The sequence below is a fragment of the Tetrao urogallus genome (assembly GCF_951394365.1).
Source record: "Tetrao urogallus genome assembly, chromosome: 2".
Taxonomy (NCBI): domain Eukaryota; kingdom Metazoa; phylum Chordata; class Aves; order Galliformes; family Phasianidae; genus Tetrao; species Tetrao urogallus.
In genome coordinates this window covers 77,302,412-77,322,752 of record NC_136814.1, presented here as the reverse complement: position 1 = coordinate 77,322,752, position 20,341 = coordinate 77,302,412, and the positions used below count along the sequence as shown (strand labels likewise).

Genomic DNA, 20,341 nt, shown 5'->3' with positions numbered 1-20,341 from the left:
TTCACAATCTGTTCCCTCTAGAGTCTGTTTCCCATCAGCTCTTTTTCTTTCTCTGACAACGCCTATAGTCAAAATGTTCCAAAAGAGCAATCCAAGGAGCAGTTTGCTGCAACAGGATGCCTTGCAGAAGGCAACAGTTGTATGGAAATCTGAGGGAAAGCAAATCTGCACAGACTCCTACGGACTGCAGGAGCCTGCAGTGCTTCAGCCAAGCTGTCTTGAAATTTGCAGGCTTTTTTTTTTTTTTTTTTTTTTTTTAAAACTATTTATTTTGTTAGCAAACCATTATTACAACAGCAAAACAGTACACTGATTTTCTTTCTCGCAAAGGAAACTCTCTGCATAAAGAAAACCATACAAAAGAATATATTCAAATAGAGCTGAATATCTGAATATGCAATTACAGTTTTTCCTTTTCTGTGCAGTTTTATCTAACACACTTCATTTTCTCAATTAAAAAAAAAAAAAAAAAAAAAAAAAAAAAAAAAAAAAAGCTTTTTTTGAAACTGGTAGGAGCTTCTCACACAATGCAAACCAAGCACTAAGTAAGAGGTGTTTCAAAGATTTGTATGAAGGCCTTTGTGCAAGACAAAACAAAAATATTTTAAGTAAGTGCAATAAAACTATAAAAATATCTTTTTGGTCTTTTAACTGCCCTTCTATTTTTGGAGGAAGTGTTCTTGCACTGGGGAGACAGCTACATCTAAGAAAAAAAAAATCCAATTTCAAAGCTCTTGGTTGTTTCGCGATAGCTCTACTGAACCAAGTTTAGCTCCCTCTTGGTTAGCAATAAATTCAGCTGCAGCACAAACAGTTTTACTGTAATCAGGTCAATGTTTTTAATCAGTTCAGCACTTTAAAAGGGACACTGTCTCTTGCAGCAAGTTGTAGCCTTGCAGCTGATTGGATGAGAAAAATGAAGTCTACAAAGCAAGAATGTGGTTGTTAACTTTAAAAGTATCAGTGTAACGAAGGGCGGGAGGGGGGAAAGAGTTTTAAAAAGTCAGACTTTATGGAGAGGAAGGTGTGCAAACCGCAGGAATAAACCAGCTTTGAAAAGGGGTTCTTATTTAATTCTTGGCCTGAGCTCACGCCTTCTTCCCACCTCTAACACCAGGCACCTTTTAAACTCCCATCGCAGTTACAACAAAGCTCCACCAGTTCCACCACTTGCTCATTAACATATGCAAAACAGATCCAGAATACCTATATAATATATATAAAAACATATTATATATGTATCAAAATGCAAACGCTGAAAGGTGCAGTTTAGCTCAGAGCCCTGCTGCATGCACTATAAGGTAACTAGCTGCTGTCAATCATAAAAACACAATAAAATTTGAGCGGAGAGGAAGTAAATCAAAACTTTCTTCTAAGCAATGGAAAAAGGGTCCTTCGATGGAAAAATACATTGTGTCATGTACTATCAGCATTCTGTCGTTGTGGCACAGCTATAGATTCTCAGCCCCCTCAGAAGAGCAGATGACTCATTTATTTGCTGCAAATAGCTGCGGCGAGAGAAGACATACCACATTACCAGCTGATCCTATTTCCCCAGCCCTCCCCGTGCTTCCGCTAGGAACCTTCCCTGAGCTGCCGGCAGTGCAACGCTTTGGCCAGCACCTTCCAGCTCTGCCAGCCGACACCGGCCCCTGTAACATGGGCCCTGCTCTGGCCTCAGAGAGGAGGAAGGCCTCAGGGGGGAGGAAGGGTTGGCGGGGACAAGGTCTCCGAGCAAACACAGCGAAGGGCAATGAAACAGATTGTACATTTCCTGAAGAATTCACAGGGAAGGTGCTTCTGTAAACAAATCAGGTTCTTGCTAGATTGCCTTCAGAGTTAAAAGTACAAAGCGCGACAAAAATAGATGTACCTTAGTAGCTCCGTAGGGAAAACACAGCCGGGACATGAGCCCTGTTCTCTCTAGCTCCTGCCTCCACACACACGAGACCATGCAAAGATGCACAGTTTTCTCTCAAAACCCTGAATTCCCTTTTCTTTTTTTTTCCCCCCCTCAGTAAAAAATAGCAAAATATCAGAGTCAAGTGTCATTGAGTTATCGGGGTTTCAAAGCTCTACAAAAATCTAACACCTTCAGGGATGGCACTGAAGTGAAAACAACAGCAGAGGTTTCATTTTCCCCCTGCTGGTCTTTTGGGAGAGGAAATGAAAGTGAATAGGTATTGTTCCAATGTAAAGTGATTCCATTTAAATAAAGTACAGTACTGAACTTGTAAATGCAGTGTGACAACCAGATCAAAGATGTTTAATATTCGCATAAAAATATATATATATATATAATATATATATATAAAATATAATTTTAAGCAATCGTGCAACTCTTAAAAAGGGTTCACTTCACATTTACTAAATTCTAGTGGTCCTGGAATGCATCACGCATTCTATTAAAATACTCCTTTAAATATTAACAATTAGTGTTCAAATCTCCAACTAATACAATATCCTTTAGCTGTCAGGGGGTTTAAATAAACCTATCTTTGATCCACGTTCCACTGAATTACACATAATGGAGGTATGCAGTCACAACATTAGTGGGTTAAATGTCAAAATGGCATTACAGTACAAAATAGTTTAAAAAGAAAAAAAAAAATCAGCTAGTCATATGTTTCTGTTTGTGGAATTATGGCTCACAAGCAATCCACTGAATTACTGTAATCCTTGTTCTTGCACCAAAGACATTATCCAAATCCCACCTTAATCCTGACTGGTTCATTTACTCCAAATTTCTCAGGTGTGGGTTAAAAATTCACTGCAAAGTGCCCACTGTCCTATGACATCCTGTTGCAAACTGGAAAACACATAGTACTTTATTTAAACATTCCTTAATTGCTACATTTTCCTAGACCACATTAATATATATTGTGTGTGTATATATATAGATATACACATATAACATGTACATATATACACACACAAACATATATACACACAAACACACACGTACCTAGGATAATAGCACACCGACATAACATTTACTCTATACAAGTATTTGCCAAGAAAAAAAATAGGGCATTTCCTCCACCACTTATTCACAAGCTTATGGTTGTTTTGCTTTTTAATCCTTGTGTCCCTGATAAAACAAAATGCATGGTTAAATCACAAAACTAGATTTTTCTCACTTCAAATTTTATGAAGGCATCAGGCACTTTTGATTACTATTGGTGTGTACAAATATAGCAACATCTTTTTTTTTCTGTTTTGTTTTATATATATATATATATATTTATATATATACTCTACTGTGTCTTCTTTGCTCAGATAACTTATTTGTGAAATCTTTGGTCCTTGAGCATACTTAGTTTGCCACAGCTGTTCTCCCTGCATTCTCACATTTTAAAAATGGGAGGCACGCACACACAGCTGGAAATAATGGACTTTGCCATCATACGTGTTTCCGTTTTTCTAACTGTACCAATCTACTACTGTTCATTTGGAGCAAGCTGTTTCTGATAAAGCATTCTCTATTCAAGCAAGCTATACATTCTACACTGTCAATCCATAGACGGCACTTGCTGCAAGCCCCAAATGCAGTAATTCCAATATACATTTTAATTCAGCTTATCTCTGCTTTATGCCTCTACTTTTAATTCCTGAATATATATATATATAATTGTTTTTTTGAGGTTTTTTTTTTTTGTTGTTTTTTTTTGTTTCTTTCATATTCTCCCTTTTGCAGATCCCATTCTAGAGTAAGAATAAAAACAAAAGAAATAAGGCTTTCCCATCTTCTCTATGCCAAAGCTATGGGAGCAGATACTGCCAACCCATATTGTCATCAAGCATTCCTCCCTCACTTATCTCAGGGGAAGCTGGTTGCTTTTAATGACAGGCCTCTTGTGCTCTGGGTAGGATCCAATTATTTTGGGGGTCTTTCTAGATCATGCTCCTGTTGTTTATTAGAAGAACCACAAGCTTTCACCAAGCTTGAAAACCAGAGCAGATCATCATTGCACAAAACACCCCATTTCAAAGGGGCTCATTGCCCCTTTCTACACATTAGAAAAGGTTCTCCCCACTGGGTCTACTAATTTTGATCCTTAATTACAGGGCAGCCAGGTAGAGTACGTGTGCTGCTGGCATGGGAACACTGTCTGCACCTGGGCAATATAGTAATTGCTGAAGTTGGCATCTGCTACGTATGGGGCTGGCTGGTAATAACAGGTGACATTGGCCACATTGGGGATGATATTCTGCTCGGCTAGGACCCGGATGGCCAGCATGGTGATCAGATTCAGCGTCTGTCTCCTCTCATGTCCCATCAGGCACACTGTGCTCTCGTTCACCACACCATGAAGGGTCATGAGATAGTCATACTTGCGGTCCTCTAATCCCACAAAGTGGTTCTGCAAGTAGGACTCCAGCTTCCTCTGCTGTTCTCCAATGTCTGAGAAGTCAATGAAAAACCTCGAGCACATGTATCTCTGCAGGGACTTAATCTCGGATTCAGAGGCAGCCCTAAAGCCCCTTACCAAAAGGTTGCAGTACTTCAGCAAACCGCCTCCTCTGATCTCTTCGGGGTTTCTGGTAGCAATGATCTTGTTGCAGAGGTGATCAAAAGCTTCTTGGAAATCCCCATAGACGCTCTCGCCGATGATGGTCGGGTGAAATGTCTCAGTCATCGGATTCTCTGAGCATTCATAAAAAAGCAGCAGGGAGTCCAGCTTGATTTGGAAGGAATCAACACTGAATTCAAACTGCCGCCTCAGAGAGTCCACGAACTTCAGCTCCACATTCTTGCCACTGTTGTTGGACAAGGAGATGAGACTCCACCGGTCAGAATCATTGCATACTTTGACCATTTTCTGCACGTAAGCTTCCTACAAGTGCAAAGAGAATATGAGCAAACCCCCTTGCAGCCACTTGCCATCTCTACCCAGCCCTAGCAGTGCATGAAAGGAGCCTGCAGGTAGGGACCGGAGGGGACATGCAGCATGGGAGCACTGTCACTGCACAGGGATGACATGGGGATGTCCTGCTGGGGCTGTCGTGCAAGAGAAGTCCTTGGCACCTCTGCTTCTTTCAAGCACTTCTAAATACATATGCATGCAAACCCGAGGGTGCGCATGCCAAACAGCTGTGCACCCGCACACAAAAGGTCACTGCTATTATATCTTTTTTTAAAAAAAAAACAGTTTCCACTTCCCTTCCCACCCTCTCAGCTCCACCGAAATACTATTACTAATAACAATAATAAAAAAAAAAAAACACTCAGCAAATGTTCTCTCTCTTCAACCCCGTTCCTTCAGCGCAGCTTCCAAAATGCCCCTCTGAAAATCTCAAAGGCATTTGGCACGCAGCCTTAATAAACCGGAGCGAGCTGTCTATGCGGAGAGGGAACACCGCCGGGGCACTGAGAGAGACAGCGATGTGAGCAGAGCCAGCGGCAGCCTCCTGCTCGCCTCCCACCACCTCGGGTTTGGGACAGCGGGCACCGCACCACCGGGGCATCCGGGCACGCCGGGTGGGTCAATGCTCCCGGCAAACTACATGGCTCCGAGGAAGGAGAGCCGAGGAGCACCAGACAGGGCACCTTCCTGCAAGCTCAGCTTCCAAAGGTGGGGTAATGTCACCAGTGGGTGTCGGGTGGGCACGGACGGGGCGCCCCGCACGCCCTGCTCGCAGCGGGCGCTACACCTGCGCGCTCCGCACGCTCAACGAGCAGCTCTGTGGGCTTACCTTGAGGGTGAGCGGCGTTATCTTCTCCTTATTCACCCCCTCGGGCAAGAAATCCAAGAGGCAGTCCAAGACCACGTCCTTCACAGTCTGAAACTCGGCTTCCCCTTTGAGGTCGGCGCAGAAGATGAGGTCCAAGTCCTTGTAGCCCAGGCCGCTGTCTTGGTGCAGGACGTGGCTGGCGGCCGAGCCGTTGAGCCGCACGTCCCGCAGCCCGATGCCCTTCTCCTCCAGCCGGCTCCGCACCACTTTGACGATCTGCCGGGGCTGCATGGCCAGCGTGGGGAAGTTGCCGCGGCCGTGGATGGGGATGGTCTCGCTGAGGATGCGATCCAGCCGCTGCACTTGCTCCCAGCTCAGTACGTTGCAGTGCGCGCTCTCGCAGCCTCCCGCGTAACCCCCGCCGGCCTTCTCATCGTCCGCCATGGTGCGCGGCCTCCGCGGGCTGCCCGGCCCCGCTGCGGCTCCTCGCTGCCCTTCCTCCGCGCCTGGCAAGAGAGGAAAAGCGAGCGGTCAGCGCCGGCAGCCCCCCCCCGCCCCCGAGGCGCCGGGGGCACGCACCCACGGCTCCGGTTAAAAAAGGGAAAGAAAAAATAAAAATGAAATGAACGCGGGAGACGCGGTGCGGGCAGGGGGAGCGCCCGACCTGCGGAGCCGCCGCTGCCCTCGCCCCCCGCTGGGGCTGAGGCCGCCCCGCGCTGTCGGTGAGGCCGCCCCGCGCCGCCCCGCTCGCCGCCGCTGTCTCCGGAGCTTTCGTAGTTCTGCCCGGGGAAGGTCCCCAGTAGTTTTTATACGGGGTTTCTCCGCTCTTCCGGGGCTCCGAGTCACGGCGCCCGCGTCCCGCCCCCTCCATCTGCATGGCCGGCCTCGCCGGTGCCCCCGGCACGCCCACCCCGTGCGCACCCACGGGCCGCCCCGCGGCTCGGCACGGCTCGGGCACGGCGCGGTTTGGCACCGCGCGGCGCAGCGCTGCGCAGCCTCCCTCCCAGCTGGCTCTGGCTGCTGGCCGAGGGGGGAGGCAACAAGTGTACCCCTCCGCGGGGCAAGGTGCGCGCCCACGGCTGCCAGGCATTCCCTTCTTATTATTAGATTCCTGATTTTTAACTCCCTTCACCGCCCCCGCGGCGTTCCCTTACGCTCCAGGCGCAGCCGGCTCTGTAGCAGAGCGCCGGAATGCGGCTCGGAGCTGCGCGCTGCCCGACGCGATTTTCGGAGCCTTTGCGAGGAGGAGATCCCCCGAAGCGCTGTAACGGGGCAGCGCCGTGCGTTGGGAGAAGCTGCCTGAAAAGTGCGGTGATTGCGGAGGGGAGGGAAATATTTAACACATACGTGTAATTTTTTTTTTTTTTTTTTTTTTCAATTTGAATAATGTTATTTGCCTGGTTTTCACCTGCTCCGGGAGCCCAAAGCGCACACCTTATCCGATCCCGCTGCGCGCAGCCACCGGCGCTGCACGGCTGCTACGCGCCCCAGCGCCTCCTGCACCCCCCGCGCAGCGCACGCGCAGGTTGCGCGGGGAGAAAGCGGCTGCGGAGGGAGGCGGGGAGGGGGGAAGCGTGCGGGCGTTGCGTCACCGCTCGGGGCTTCGTGACGCGCGGCGCGTGGGGCCAATGAGGGCGCCCGGCGCTGTGACGCGCTGCCGCCCCGAGCGGGCGCTCCGCCAACGTGGGGGAGGAAGGGGGGGATAGCAGGGGGGTGATGAAGATGGAGCGTACGGCGACCCTCCTCAGCTTTAGCTCCTCTCATTTTAGATCACCCCATCACACCCCGCGGGGGTAGGGTTTGTGTGCGGCTGCCGTACCCGCAATGTGCGTGCACCGAACAGGGCGAGCACAGGCGGCGCCTCCCGCCTAAAAAAGCCCCGAGGGTGCGCCCGGTGCCGCTGACCCCCGGTACAACGGGGAAGGCCCCGCCGACTGCCCGCCGCCGCCGCTCGCTACCGCTCGCTGCCGCGTGACAATGGCGCCCCCTCCCGGGCGGCGAGCGCTGCAGGGGGCACCGCCGCGCAGAATGGCCTCGCTTCCCGGCAGGGTTTGGGGGTGTTCTGCCAGTAAGGACTCGAAAAGTACGAGTTGCAGCCCGCGATCTCCTTCAATCTCCTTCAATCTCCTTCTGTCCCCACCCGGGAACCGCGCGGAGCCATTGCTGTACTGGGGAGCCGTGTGCCTGCTGGAAAGTGAGAGGCCAGGAGAACAGTGCAGAGTCCTGTGCCAAAGCGGTTATTAAAAGGAGAAAAAAAAAGAAAAAAAAAAAAAAAAGAAGAAGCAGGAAGCTTTTAAAATCGGGATGTGTGTACACATGAGCGCAGGCTGAAAGCAGGAGCGCTGTATCTCATATCCGCTGGCGGGGCCTGGCAGCCATTAAAATAAACATGCTCAGAGGGGCAGCGGCAGCCTGCTGAAGGCTTCTGGCCTCCCAGCACCCCAAGGCCTTGGAGCCACGGCCTCCCTGGGCCCAAGTGTCCAAGGGCAGCCTCGTATGGAGGGAACCATGGGGGCCACAGCACCGCCAGGCTGGTCAGGGCCCTGTACTTTGCCCAGGAGAACCAAAGCGCTCAGTGGCACCTGTGTTCATCTGCTAGAGTGAGTGCTGCTCTTGGCCACAGGCCAGCTGGCAGTGGCTGGAGGGCTGACCCAGAAGGGATCCGAGCTGCCCCTTTATTCCAATTTAAACTAGGCCATCCCTGAGAGTCCGAGCAAGGACTGGCTAGTGAGAGGCAGCGTTTAATTTGACTTCCCAGCATGTGGCAGTGAAACTTTAGCAGTATTAATTATAGCAGCGCCACAGAGCATTAGGTAGGCTGGTAGGATTTGATGCTATTTTATATGCATCTTATTTCTTTTCTCTTTCAAGTTGTTATCGCTTGCAAACTTCAGAAGGAGGGTAGGCAGAAGCTCATTCTGGAGAATACCACTCTGGTGAAGGAATAGTAGGAGTAACACTTTTCAGTTCAGAAAGGTACATAGGATATTCATCATCATGCTCTTTTATATATATATAAACTATGAATTATTTGCATCAATGTCAGATTCTTTTTACATCTCTTCCCCTAATTAATGGACACTAGATCAAGGCTGTATTTTCTTTATTAAGCTGCCTACATACCGTGGATAAAGTGGAAATAGATCTTTACCAGTGCAGGCTGTTTTTTAGAGTAGAGGAGTATTCTGTATTTGTTACTCTTATGTTGTACTCAAATGTGGAATTTTTGTTAAGTCGTTGAAAACTGTAGAATGAAATGTAATAAGGGTGCATTATATTGTGAGAAATTCAGAAATATTTGTATGAGTTTCAGAAGTCATTCTAATTATGACTGATCCCGGTGATTCTCCAGCTAATAAAAGCATTAATTCAGCTCATGAAAATGCACTGTGCTTTTAATGACAAATAAGTACTTTTTGAAGGAAAAGGTTTTGTTACTTTTAATCGCCAATGTGAGAAGAAATTCTCTGATAGCATTTGGGTGGGATTACTCATGCAGGCAGTTTGCATTGCCCAAGTGGTTAATGGGAAGGTAAGATGTACGGCATGAACTCTACCTTTCTGTAAGTCCACACCAAATTGCTCAGTTAATCCCTTCACCCCAGCAGTGTTCTTCTTGCTCCAGAACAAAGGAAAATTAGCAATACTGTGTTTGTGTGTGTTCGCGTGTGCTTGGCTGAAAGTCTTCAGTGTGAGAACTGCTGCACAGAACCAAACAGACTTTCCAGGTAAATTCTGCTGAATTGAAGAATTCTCTGTGTTTTCCTGATTGAACTCCATGCAAGTTGCCCATAACATCATCCTGGTTCCCTTTTGCCCACTACATGCTATCTAGAACAGGAACATGCATTCTTTTGATGGGAAAAAAAAAAGAGCAAAAAACTTTTGACTCTTCATCTGTGTCTGTCAGAGCTTCAACTCAGAAGCAGTGGCAGCAGGGCTGGAGATGGAAGCAGCTGCCCGGGGGCTTTGGTTTTGCACATCCAAGTTTTGCCTGTGTCTGGGACTGAGCATCCCCATCGTGCACATTCCCCCACTTGATGGGTTTAAGTGGAAAGAACAGGGTTTGCAGTCCACGGCTGCTCTGTTAATGCAGCCAAGGTACAAATGGATGGATTGACAGTCAGGGAATTCACCCCTGAACAGCAGTGCCACTTCAGGCACAGAACTAGTGTTAATTCAGCCAGAGGTATTTGCTTTCGTTAAGAACATCAGTCTTGTCACCCTGTATTAACAGTCCAGGGATGATTTTGCAGAAAGACATCCAGAACGAGTCAGAGAAGTCTAAAAACCTCTTTCAGAAGTTTAGAAGGAAGATGCAGCAAAATGTTATCCCTACAGTGTCACAAAAACTTTTGTAATATCATTTCATATAGAGCCCAGGGGCACTTAAAGCATTAAAAATTGTTTTCTGCTTCTTAAAGGTGGAAAGATGGAGCTGGGCAGCAGTCACCTGCAAACTTAATTGTGTTGGCACCCAATTTCTTGCTGGAAACAAGATTGTTCCTAACTGTCCTTGATCCAGCCAACGTATGGATTTCTCAGCTCACCTCCAGATTTCTGGAGAGTTCAGGCCACAAAGTCCTCCTCTCCACATCCCTAAGGGAGGCAGCTTCCATCCCATTGCCTCCATAGCACAGGTGGGCAGCCAGCAGCATGCAGAGCTGCGGGGAGATGCCAAGAGGACATCAGCCACCAGAATGAGGAGTTCAAAGTACACTTGGCTGGGAAGAGACTTTCCTTAGCAAAATGACTATTCATACCTTTGACAATAGAACAAGACATCGTACTTTCAAAGTAAGGTCTAAGACCTGGGTGTCTATAATGGACATACCTGCAAGCCTTTCCAAACCATTATTCGTTCATCTCTTTTCCCAAAACTAGTCTAGGTAAAGCTTGAGCATGGGTGTGGGGGCAGAATTCAAAAGCTGGTTTGTTTTGGTTTTGCTTCAGTTTATTTTTGGAATAGCATTCAAGCTTGATTTTAAAATTCTTTTCACAGACTGTATAAAAAAAATTTCTAATACCTTAATGTTCCATATATTTTATTGCCAACATTTATTTCCATATGTGATACCAGTAAAAATTACTACATCTTATAACACAATGGCCTATAGTAAGAATTTGTACTGGAGTTAGCACTGACTACTCAACACCAAAGCCCTTTGAATGCAATGAAAATTAGAGATCTCTAGGAAATAGTCTTTTCAAAATTAAATAGAAGAAATTTTTGTGCTTTGAAAGTACTGCAGCCCTGTTAGTTTTGTTTTCCTTCTGCCAGTTTTTACTGGAAAGATGTTTTACTCATCCTGGGAAAAATGTCAACATTTGGACTAAATGCTGTGTTGTTTTGAAAAGGTGCAGTTTAGAGCAGGCCAAATTAGCAGATTTTTCTGATGAGCCTGCCAGAAGCTTTTTGCAACTCTGCTGAGAAAGTGCTTGTTAAATGGAATAGCAGTGTTCAACACGTGCATTGTTGCAGTAGCTACAGGCCAAGTCAGAGGTTGGGGCACCCAGCCACTCATCTAACAGAAGTCTCCTCCTAAGGAGCTCATGGACTAAACAGAGCAATATCTTCTATCATAGTACCACCAGAATTTGCTCCCAGAGAAAGAATCGTTCGGATCACCTGTTGCTTGGAAATACTGGCCCCTGGGGATCTGAATGCAATTAAAATGAGTTATCCAGGTGCACCTGTTCAGCTGGGAGCCAAGGATAAGCCTTTCTTCTCTTCAAGTGGCCGTATTTTTCATTACTATGGGAGAGCCTTGAAAGCTTCAGTTCTCTGCCCACATGGGAAAGGCAAAACCTGATGTTTCGTGACTCATGCATTCATGCAATCCCAGTTGCATATGACTGATAGGATTGTATGCTGATTTTACTTTTCCAGGTTTTGTTTATCCTACAATGCATTAAGCTCTTGTGGGAATAGTCCAGTGGATTTCACCATTCTGTATTTTCTTCAAGAGATATGGAGAAAAATGTCATTTTCTTTTTAAACAAACTGTTCTGCATTTGGAGCAGTGAGATGCAGCATAAAAACACAAAACACAAAGTAACAAAGATAGGGTTAGCATTTTTTTCAGAAAGAATTGGTTTTGCAGACTCAAAGCTATAGTTTAGTTTTACCTGCTTCAAAACAAAAGCTGTCTTACCACACAGTTTCACTGTTAAGTATATGTCTCCTGATGGAGTTTGGGCACCTTTCAGTCTTGATAAATGTTTTATAAATGTAGGAAACTCCTGCAGAAAATGTTTTCCATTACCTAGTTACTGTTACTTTTACAAATGCATATGATGTTTCTAGTTGGGATGCATGCTTATTATATAGAATGGGTTTGCTCACACTGATTTTCTTGGTGCGCATTGAAATTATATATATTTCCGAGGAGGCAATTCTTGGCAGCTATCAAAAGGTGAGATACACATATTCAGCATTCTTCCTGTTTAAAGCTGCCAAATTTTCCAGGCAATATCCCATACCTTGCCCAATCTGACTACTGCAAGTAGTGGGCTGCTGTGGAAAGGAGGAGCCAAAAATGTTTTTTTTACAGCTGCACACACACCAACAACTAACACAAAATTGTCGTCACCAGATTTCACACAATCATCAGGGTTGGAATGGACCTCAAGGATCATGACTCTCCAACCCCCCTGTCACTTGCAGGACCACCAAACTCCCCATTTAATACTAGACCAGAGTAGAGTGGCTTCTGGTCATCTGGAGTGGTATGAATGCTTCAGACCTTTGGGCTAGAAGCAAAGAATCAAAGTGTCTTGAAGACAGATGAATGAAGCCCAGTATCTTAAGGCTGTGCAAGAAGGGGCACATTCTAAACACTGAACAGTAATGTATCAAAAGGATATGAGAATCCTGATCCAAGGAAGCAAGCAACTGGAAGTTACCACAATCTATTTGTGCATCCTAGGAAAGACAGAGGATTTCTGGTGGTCCCTGTGTGCTACCATTTGCAAACCACAGATTGTGTCAAACACCCTAGCCAGAAATAACCTTCCTGTTGTCCATGGGATGCCACTGTGCTGGACCACTGTGCCCGGCTAGCATACCCAGCTCCTAATGATGTCTTAGCATTTCCAAAGTTCACAAGGTTCCCATCAAGGCTGAGGTTGGCAGGGACTTCTGGCCCAATCCTTGTCCAAGTAGGGATACCCAAAGCAGGATGCCCAGGCCCACATCGAGGTGGCTTTTGAAGATCTCTTAGGATAGAGGCTCCAGCTGGGTGGCCCCCAGCATAATTGCAGGTTAGTCAGTAGGGATATGTTCTTTATCTGTTTTGTGTATTTCTCAGTGTCCAACCGTACTGTCACCCAAAAGCAAGAGGACACCCAATTTCTGTTTTGTTTCCTTCATCCTTAACTTTCTCCATCTCCTGACACAGATTGTTTCCAGCTGTCCACGTGCTGATGATAGCAGCTGCAGCAAGAACCTGGTTCAGCACTGCTCTGCTCTCATAAACAGGAATGCAATTACGTACTTTAGCAAAGCATCCACCCACAGCACTCCTTTTTCTTCCATGGATTTCCTTTTCCTGCATAAGAAACCTTGCTCCTCCACACCCCGTGCTTCTTTGGTGAGGAATCTAGCACCCTGTGCTAGATTCAAGAACTGCCTGAGAAGGGCATTTAGTCAAGAGTACAGAGGAAAGAAAATAGTCAATTTATCAATTACATTTAAAAGCAAAAGTAAGGCATTTTGTAATTTTTTTTTTTTTTTTTCAAATAGAAAGAGAAATATATCAGATATGCCAAAAAATGGTAAGGCATTTTTCCCCATGCATGATTTTGTTTCTCCTGAAACAAGAAAATACTACAGATCAGTACCTGAAGTGGATTATTATTCATCACCGTGTCCAGCTTCCACTTCACAGGAGGGCCAGGGAGGAAACGGCTCAAGGCTGTGTTACCACTGCTCTTCCTGAGATCCTGTGGAATCCCAAGTGGAGCCAGCTGCATCAAGAGCCTCCATCTCACACAGCTGCAGGCTGCCACCAATTTCAGGCAAGGTCCTCAGGACTCCAGCCCCTGCTGAGCATCACCTCAGTATTCTTATTACAATGCTCTCATCAGTACCATTTACTGCTGGGAGAGATAGGCAGCTGCACAACAGCAACTGCAGCCCACTTTTTGTTCAGAGGGGCTACAAACCCTTGCTGCTCAGGATGGTAAAGTTGTTTCCCTGCAAAGCTATTCTGGAGTATAGCTATTTTCTCTGACCTGTTACGGCTGTGGAAGAGCTCAGAAATCAGCCAGACCTAAGAGGTATGATCCTTCCCCAACTGGAAGGCACCAAAGCAGCTCCTGCCCCTGCTCTGGCAAAATTTGAAGCCCAGCTGCTAACTGCCCTTTCTCAGAGCAGCCTTGGCCACCCAACTCTGCTGAGCTCAGCAGTAGCACAGCTGAGGTCTGAGCCATAAGCTGGCTTCGTGCATGGATAAAAATAGTAAGGCACAAATAACTTTTACACTGAAATAAGGGTAATCCTCACGTACCCATTCTTTTTCTCTGAGAAGCTCTCAGATATACAAAGGAGCAGAGACTAATGCAAAAATACTCTTTCAGCCACAGCACTACATGGCACTTGTAGTTCTCATTTATTCCTCCACAGACTTTTTGGGCATGGAAAGTTTCTGGTGGCCTCAGGCAAGGAACACCCCAGAGAGTAATCTCAGCCCACCGTGGGATTGTAGGAAGGAGCCAAAGCAGGATGGGAGCCTTTCTTTCCAACTCAAATGTTTTAATGTTCCCCATCACAGTGGAAATCTTTAAGACAGCTCATTTGACATGATGCTGAGCCAAAATATGGAGAACAGTTTGTGAAATTTCATCCTTTTGAAACAGAGCCCCAAGCTTGCCTCCTACTCATACCCGAACCTAATCTTATCCTGAGCGCACTCCCCTCTCCTCCTCTTGTCCTTCCCAGGCATTAAGCAACTTTGTTGTGCACATGCCACTTAGCATGTGAGAGCACAGAGGTGTCAGCAGGCCTATGAGGTGCCCTGGTAAATGACAGCAGAGCAAATGGTACACCAATATTACTAGTCCATTTCTTGTTCCTCTGCTGAGGACCAGCCTCTTTTCCAGATTAATCCCCAGAGGTTCTTATTTATCAGCATAACATTTGCTTCATTTGCCACTAATTTCCAAAGAACGCTTTGCCCAGGAGACCTGTTGTCCTAATGCAGAGTTTCAAAGAAAGATTAATACTTCCCATTCCAAATGCTGCTCTCATTCAGACTAGAATAACAGAGCAGGGGTTTGGCTCTGAATACATGGAACTTTAGGAAGAGACAATGTGTGCTTGTGAACAGAAGGCTGAACAAACAGCACTGGATTGTTGCTGGAGTGGTATGCAGAAGTCCCCTGTTCAGGAGGATATTCCTCACTGGTCTCTTCCCCACCATCCTGGGGTATCCTCTAGGAAGGAGCCTTGCATTTCTGGCCTGCACACTGTGCAGCCTTCTTATTATTAGAAAGCTCTCTACGTGAGGCACTGATCCTCCAGCCATTAAACATGGCATTTCATTGCAAGGAACCAGCAGAGCGTGATTCCGTCTGCTGATCACATCACACTGTGTGCCCGCTTGAGGCAGATAACACACTTCTGTAATTTTAGGATGGGAAAAATCTGCTGCCTTTATTTTACAGCACTTTACTGCTCTGAAAAATGGCACCTTGATGGCTTTCAAGTAGCACATGCCTTTCATTAGAAATGTGCTTGTTTTATACATAATTCCAGGGTTTGCCTTAGATTATGTCATCTGGATAAGTATACTGGTCAAACTTTAAAGCGGCTGAACACCGGCAGTCAAGGTGGTTCTATTTTCTTATGAATTGATGCATGCAGCTTTTCATCACTCACTGCCTTAATCATCCTTGCTTTGCTCTCATGATACCTTAGCATTTTATCACAAACTGCACCGCCCCTGGATGCACTCATGGGCCAAAGAAGCAGAGGCACAGGCAGCCCCAACGCATCCCCACAGCTTCTCTGCACAATGGAGCCAGCTGCTGATTGTGTGAGCTGTCTTCTGTGCTCACACACCAAGACACGAGATTATCCAGTGCCTGAAAACACCACACCCAGCCAATGCCCTGAGCTGGGGGTGAGCAGAACTGCTCTCTCCTAACAGCGAAAAGGAAGCAGTAGACTGAAAAATAGATGGGAAATGATTTTGCCATTCTGCCTCTAACGAAATGTAATCCCGAGCTGATTTGTTTTTAAGAAGTTCTGGCTGTGTTCCAAAGGGCTGCAAGTTCCAGAGATGAGCTATCCATTTCCTCTAGTCTTTTTAACATGGCTGCAGCTGAACTTTTAAGCCAGATCATCCCAATTTACCAGGCATGAGATTATTGCTAGTGTGCAAAATGAGGTAGAGAATTAAAAATAGCCCTGCCGGTAGCTGTGAAGTCACTTGATCTAAGGCTTAGTTAGAGGTTTATGTGTCATTTGCAAGTACGTGAGTTCCAAAATAGGCTGCTTGGTAAGTCTGTGCTGCAGGGAGCTGTGAAGCATAGATTTGACTTATTTCTTTTCACAAGTCAGCTTAGGATGTAGAGGCATGGGAAAAAAGAAAAAAAAAAAAAAAAAAAGGAAAAAAAAAAGAGGCAGATTTCAGAATGAATTAGCTAGGTGATTGAACTGCACGTGATAAAAGCAAGTACTTGTAGACTCTCTGCTCAGCTCAAAGCAGTTGTTCTGTGCATGTGTTCAATGCTCTCATACAGCGCAGCACAGCAAATGTGTGGCCCACGAAGGCAGAAGTGATTAAATTCAGCTTTGTAGAAATCATGCAAGCAAAATTAAAAATAACTAATGTTCTACAGGTTTGTTTTTTGTGTGTGTTTGGGGGGGAGCAGTGGAGGGTTTTTTTGTTGTTGTTGTTTTGTTTTGTTTTTGTAAAATGCCTCCAGTCTTAGCAATTTTAGCTAGGGAATTAGTTGAGTAAGGAGAGATTTTAATCAGGCATCCAAAAGGAAGGAAGCAAAGCTCCAGGGTAAGCTAATACACTTTCTTCCTTCCAAAATATATCATTTTAAATTTAAAAAAAAAGATTCGTTTCTCAAAGTATTTTTTACTTTTTCCAGGCTGGATGTAATTCTTCCTTTTATCACTGGGAAAACACCATACATCTAACTGCAGCTCATAATTCTTCTGTAACTACAAATGAAGAGCAGGTTTGCTGCTCTGGACTGCATGCCAGACAATCTGCAGTCACATGACAGCAGAAGCTGCTCACACCTCCTAATCCCTTCTTGTTTGTTGTCTCTTTTTTGCGTGGATGTGTTTTCATTCCCACATAAAGAAATAGGAGTTTCAAAGCAAACAGTGCAAAAGGAAATTTATTTCACGTATCTCCTGTGCTGCTGAAAAGAGACTGTAATTCTGTGCACGTTAGAATGCATTAGCAATTTATCACAAGGCATGTGCAGTTTAGTCCTTCTGAACAGCTGACTCTTTCATTCTTCTTGCTAGCTAACAACATCTTGTTTTGGTTGCTGAGATGCCAGAGGTTTTAAAGTAGAACTTCCTATTAATCTCCAATAGTACAAATGCTACCATTAAACACCCAGCAGGTTTTCAGCCACTGTACCTAAAGCATCATGGTTTCAACTGTTTTAATACAACAAAGAGACGCAAATCACAAGGAGCTGTGCTGGTTGATAGTACCTGACAGACAAATACGGCTTGCCAATGTCCCAAAGAAGAGCTTGATATTACATGAACACTTAGCATAGGTGATTCCATTTCTCATTCTTTAGTTTTTAAGGGCTCCACTCAGCCCCAAGCTCCCCTTCCCTGAGCATCTTCCCAGCTTCGGATCAAAAATGCAGAACAGGAGTCCTGCTGTGGGGTGATACAGGAGCTTGGGGGATCATTTCAGGTAGCTCAGCTGAAAATGCCTTCGTTGTTTAGCAGCCTGCAGAGCAGCCAATCTCCTTCCCCCATGCCAGTGCTGTTCTATGAAATGTGTGTTTTTCATAGACGTAGGTCTGCAAATTTCGTCTGATACGTAAATATCTAGAAAAATGAAGCCATTTATAAACACTTCCCCTCCTTCCTCTTCTCCTTCCCTGCCCTGCTCCTGAGATACGCCTTTTGGCAGGGTGAACCTCGCATGTCATAGGCTTAGTCCACATGGCTCCAGAGCAAACAATGAAATATTAAAGGTATAGTGGTGGTGGGCAGTTAAAGCCAAAAGGAAAAATTAAGAAATAAATTAAAAAAAAAAAAAAGAGAGAAGCAGTTTTAAACCTAATGGTATATCTGTTGGTTTACAACTTGTCCAACAAGGACCAGAACCCTAAAGTACATTTCTGTTATCTGACTTTCAGTTATTGAGTGTCCTACCTTTTATGTATTCACAGGCATTTTCCACAGGTGCTCAATTTCCATTATATTTAAGCCAACCCATTGGTTTCAAAATTTGACACCAAAGGACCTCTCCAGGCTTCACAATTTGAGCAAGGTGTGCAATCACAGCAGCAGCTCTTTTGATAGAGATTTGCTGTCTCAGGATGAGTTTTGGTTGGGGCACTGCTCATCTGCAGCAAAACAAGATTTTGGATGTAAACACTGCACTGACTTTGCCTCCCCCATGTGTAGTCACACCAAGTGGGGACTTGGATTTCTGTCAGGACTCTTGCACACCAAACACACTGCAGATGCAGGGGCTGCATCACTTCGAAACCACCTGGGGCTCATCTGGTGGAGGGACAGCAAGGAAGAAGAGGGCATTTGTGTGCCAGCCTCGTGCTCTGCTCTTCCACCTTTCTGCTTGGCTTCTGTTTGACAGAGTTGGATGCAGGGTTGCCATTCATAACTGTAATCTGGAGCCAATCCTGTAAAAGCTTCCTTTTAACAGAGATAAGATAATGCAGTCTAACAGTTCTTTAACAAAATAGGATTAATTAGCAGGAAGCTGGCTGCTTAATTCACCATTGACCTGTAAAGCCTAGTAAGAATGAGGTCACCGGACATAATAGAGCTATTTAGGAGTTTAGTGCAAACTCCAATAACAGAAATCATCTTCTAAAGCTCACTCTGATAGAATAAAATTTGGAGGTAAGGAAACATTGCTTATTAAGGACAGATCTAATCTTCAAAACAGTGCACTCTGTATGCTCAAAAGTTTATTCCTTCCAAAACAAACAATTGCAACATCTAAGCATTCGGTTGGTGGACACCAGACTTTGACATTCAAACCCATCAAGTTTTTGTATCCCTTCCCCCTAAGTCTGTTATATAAAGCTCACTTATTCTATGACCTTAATATCTCACAAGATCTTCACATTATGAGACTCTTATTTCATGTTTCAACACACAAGAATCAGTACTTCTCAGTGCATATCCTGAGCAATAGTCATGATCAAATGAAGTTTGTTTAAGGATCAGAAAACAATAGTGTAAGGATCAGAAAACAATAGTGTACATATATTTCCATAGCTCCCCAATTTCCCTCCAGCTTCTACGTACTTTTCCACTTGCTTTTCCTGACAGCAGCTGTTTGCAAATTACAGTTTCTTTTACTAATACACAAATTGATATATAACATTTTTGCCAAAGCAGTGTTCCTGTTTTCACCCAAGAATTTCTTATTTCTTCCCCCTAAATTATGTCCTTTCTGTTGCCCACAATGTTGAAAGTCAGGATTATCAAGCCGGGTTTCAGTTGATTACAGCACACATCATCTTCAAAAGTGGTAGGTTCAGAGACATTTACAGATCAGAAATAAATACCACCCAAAGCCATTCTCAGCAGATAAATGCATCTATTTCTGAGCGCTGTGGTCAGGTAAAAAGCCACGCAACATCCAAGCTACAGAACAGTCAAAAAAAGTATTGATTTTGATGTACCAATTCTATTAGTGCTCTGCTTGCAAAGCAAGGGGATGAACAGTTCCCCTTAGCTACCCATATGGAAACAAAAAGACTTTCCTCTTTAATTCCTTTTTTTCATTTATTATTCCCTCCATCTTCAAAGCCTTCATGTAGTAACTGGCTACTGTCCCACCTATGCTTGCCAAGGAAGCTTGAACATATTCCTTAAGATGGCCAAAAAGGTCATTATAGTTTGAAAGAAAACATTTCTTCTACCCAGGAGCTCAGCACACCATGTCCCTATTTTTTCAGCCTGCTGCCAATAAGGGGAAGTGAGATCTCTTTTCAAACTCAATAACGAATAGTTTTGTGTGTCTACTACAAAAGATCAGGAAGCCAGACCCACTTTTTTTATTTAACACATGGAACCAGATTCTCAGCTGGTATATGCTGAAATTACTCTGCTGATGCAAAGAAAAATATACTGATTAGCATCAGCCAAATTTCTGCTCTACATATTATGTTTGCAAAGTAAATGGCATAAATCATGGAAATTGTACTTACTTTTTCCATTTTGAGATATTCTTCCTTAGTATTCCCTGAGAAAACATTGTTGCCTTGTTAAGGTGCTAAGGATTCAATTAAAAAAAAAAAAAAAAAAAAAAAAGGTAGGGTCAAAATTCATCCACAAAACTTCAAAACTTTTCTAGTACTATTCATCTCTGTTACCTCTACAGTCACAGCGCCAAAGGGATGAATGGTTCCTCATTTCTTCTCCTGTCTGGTATTGCTTTAGAATGTCAAAATTGTACATAAATGTGGAGGG

At 44.9% G+C, this 20,341-nt stretch overlaps 1 protein-coding gene across 1 annotated transcript; it reads right to left on the bottom strand.

The window, feature by feature from the left end:
* Nucleotides 1-4,058: 4,058 nt before the first annotated feature.
* Nucleotides 4,059-6,177, bottom strand: TENT5A (terminal nucleotidyltransferase 5A; the record flags this gene model as incomplete). The annotated part of the gene is made up of 2 exons (XM_079550573.1): nucleotides 5,698-6,177; nucleotides 4,059-4,838 (listed from the first exon to the last, which is right to left on the bottom strand). The coding sequence occupies exons 1-2, from the start codon at nucleotides 6,118-6,120 to the stop codon at nucleotides 4,059-4,061; spliced, it is 1,203 nt and encodes a 400-aa protein (XP_079406699.1). The 5' UTR covers nucleotides 6,121-6,177.
* Nucleotides 6,178-20,341: the final 14,164 nt, after the last annotated feature.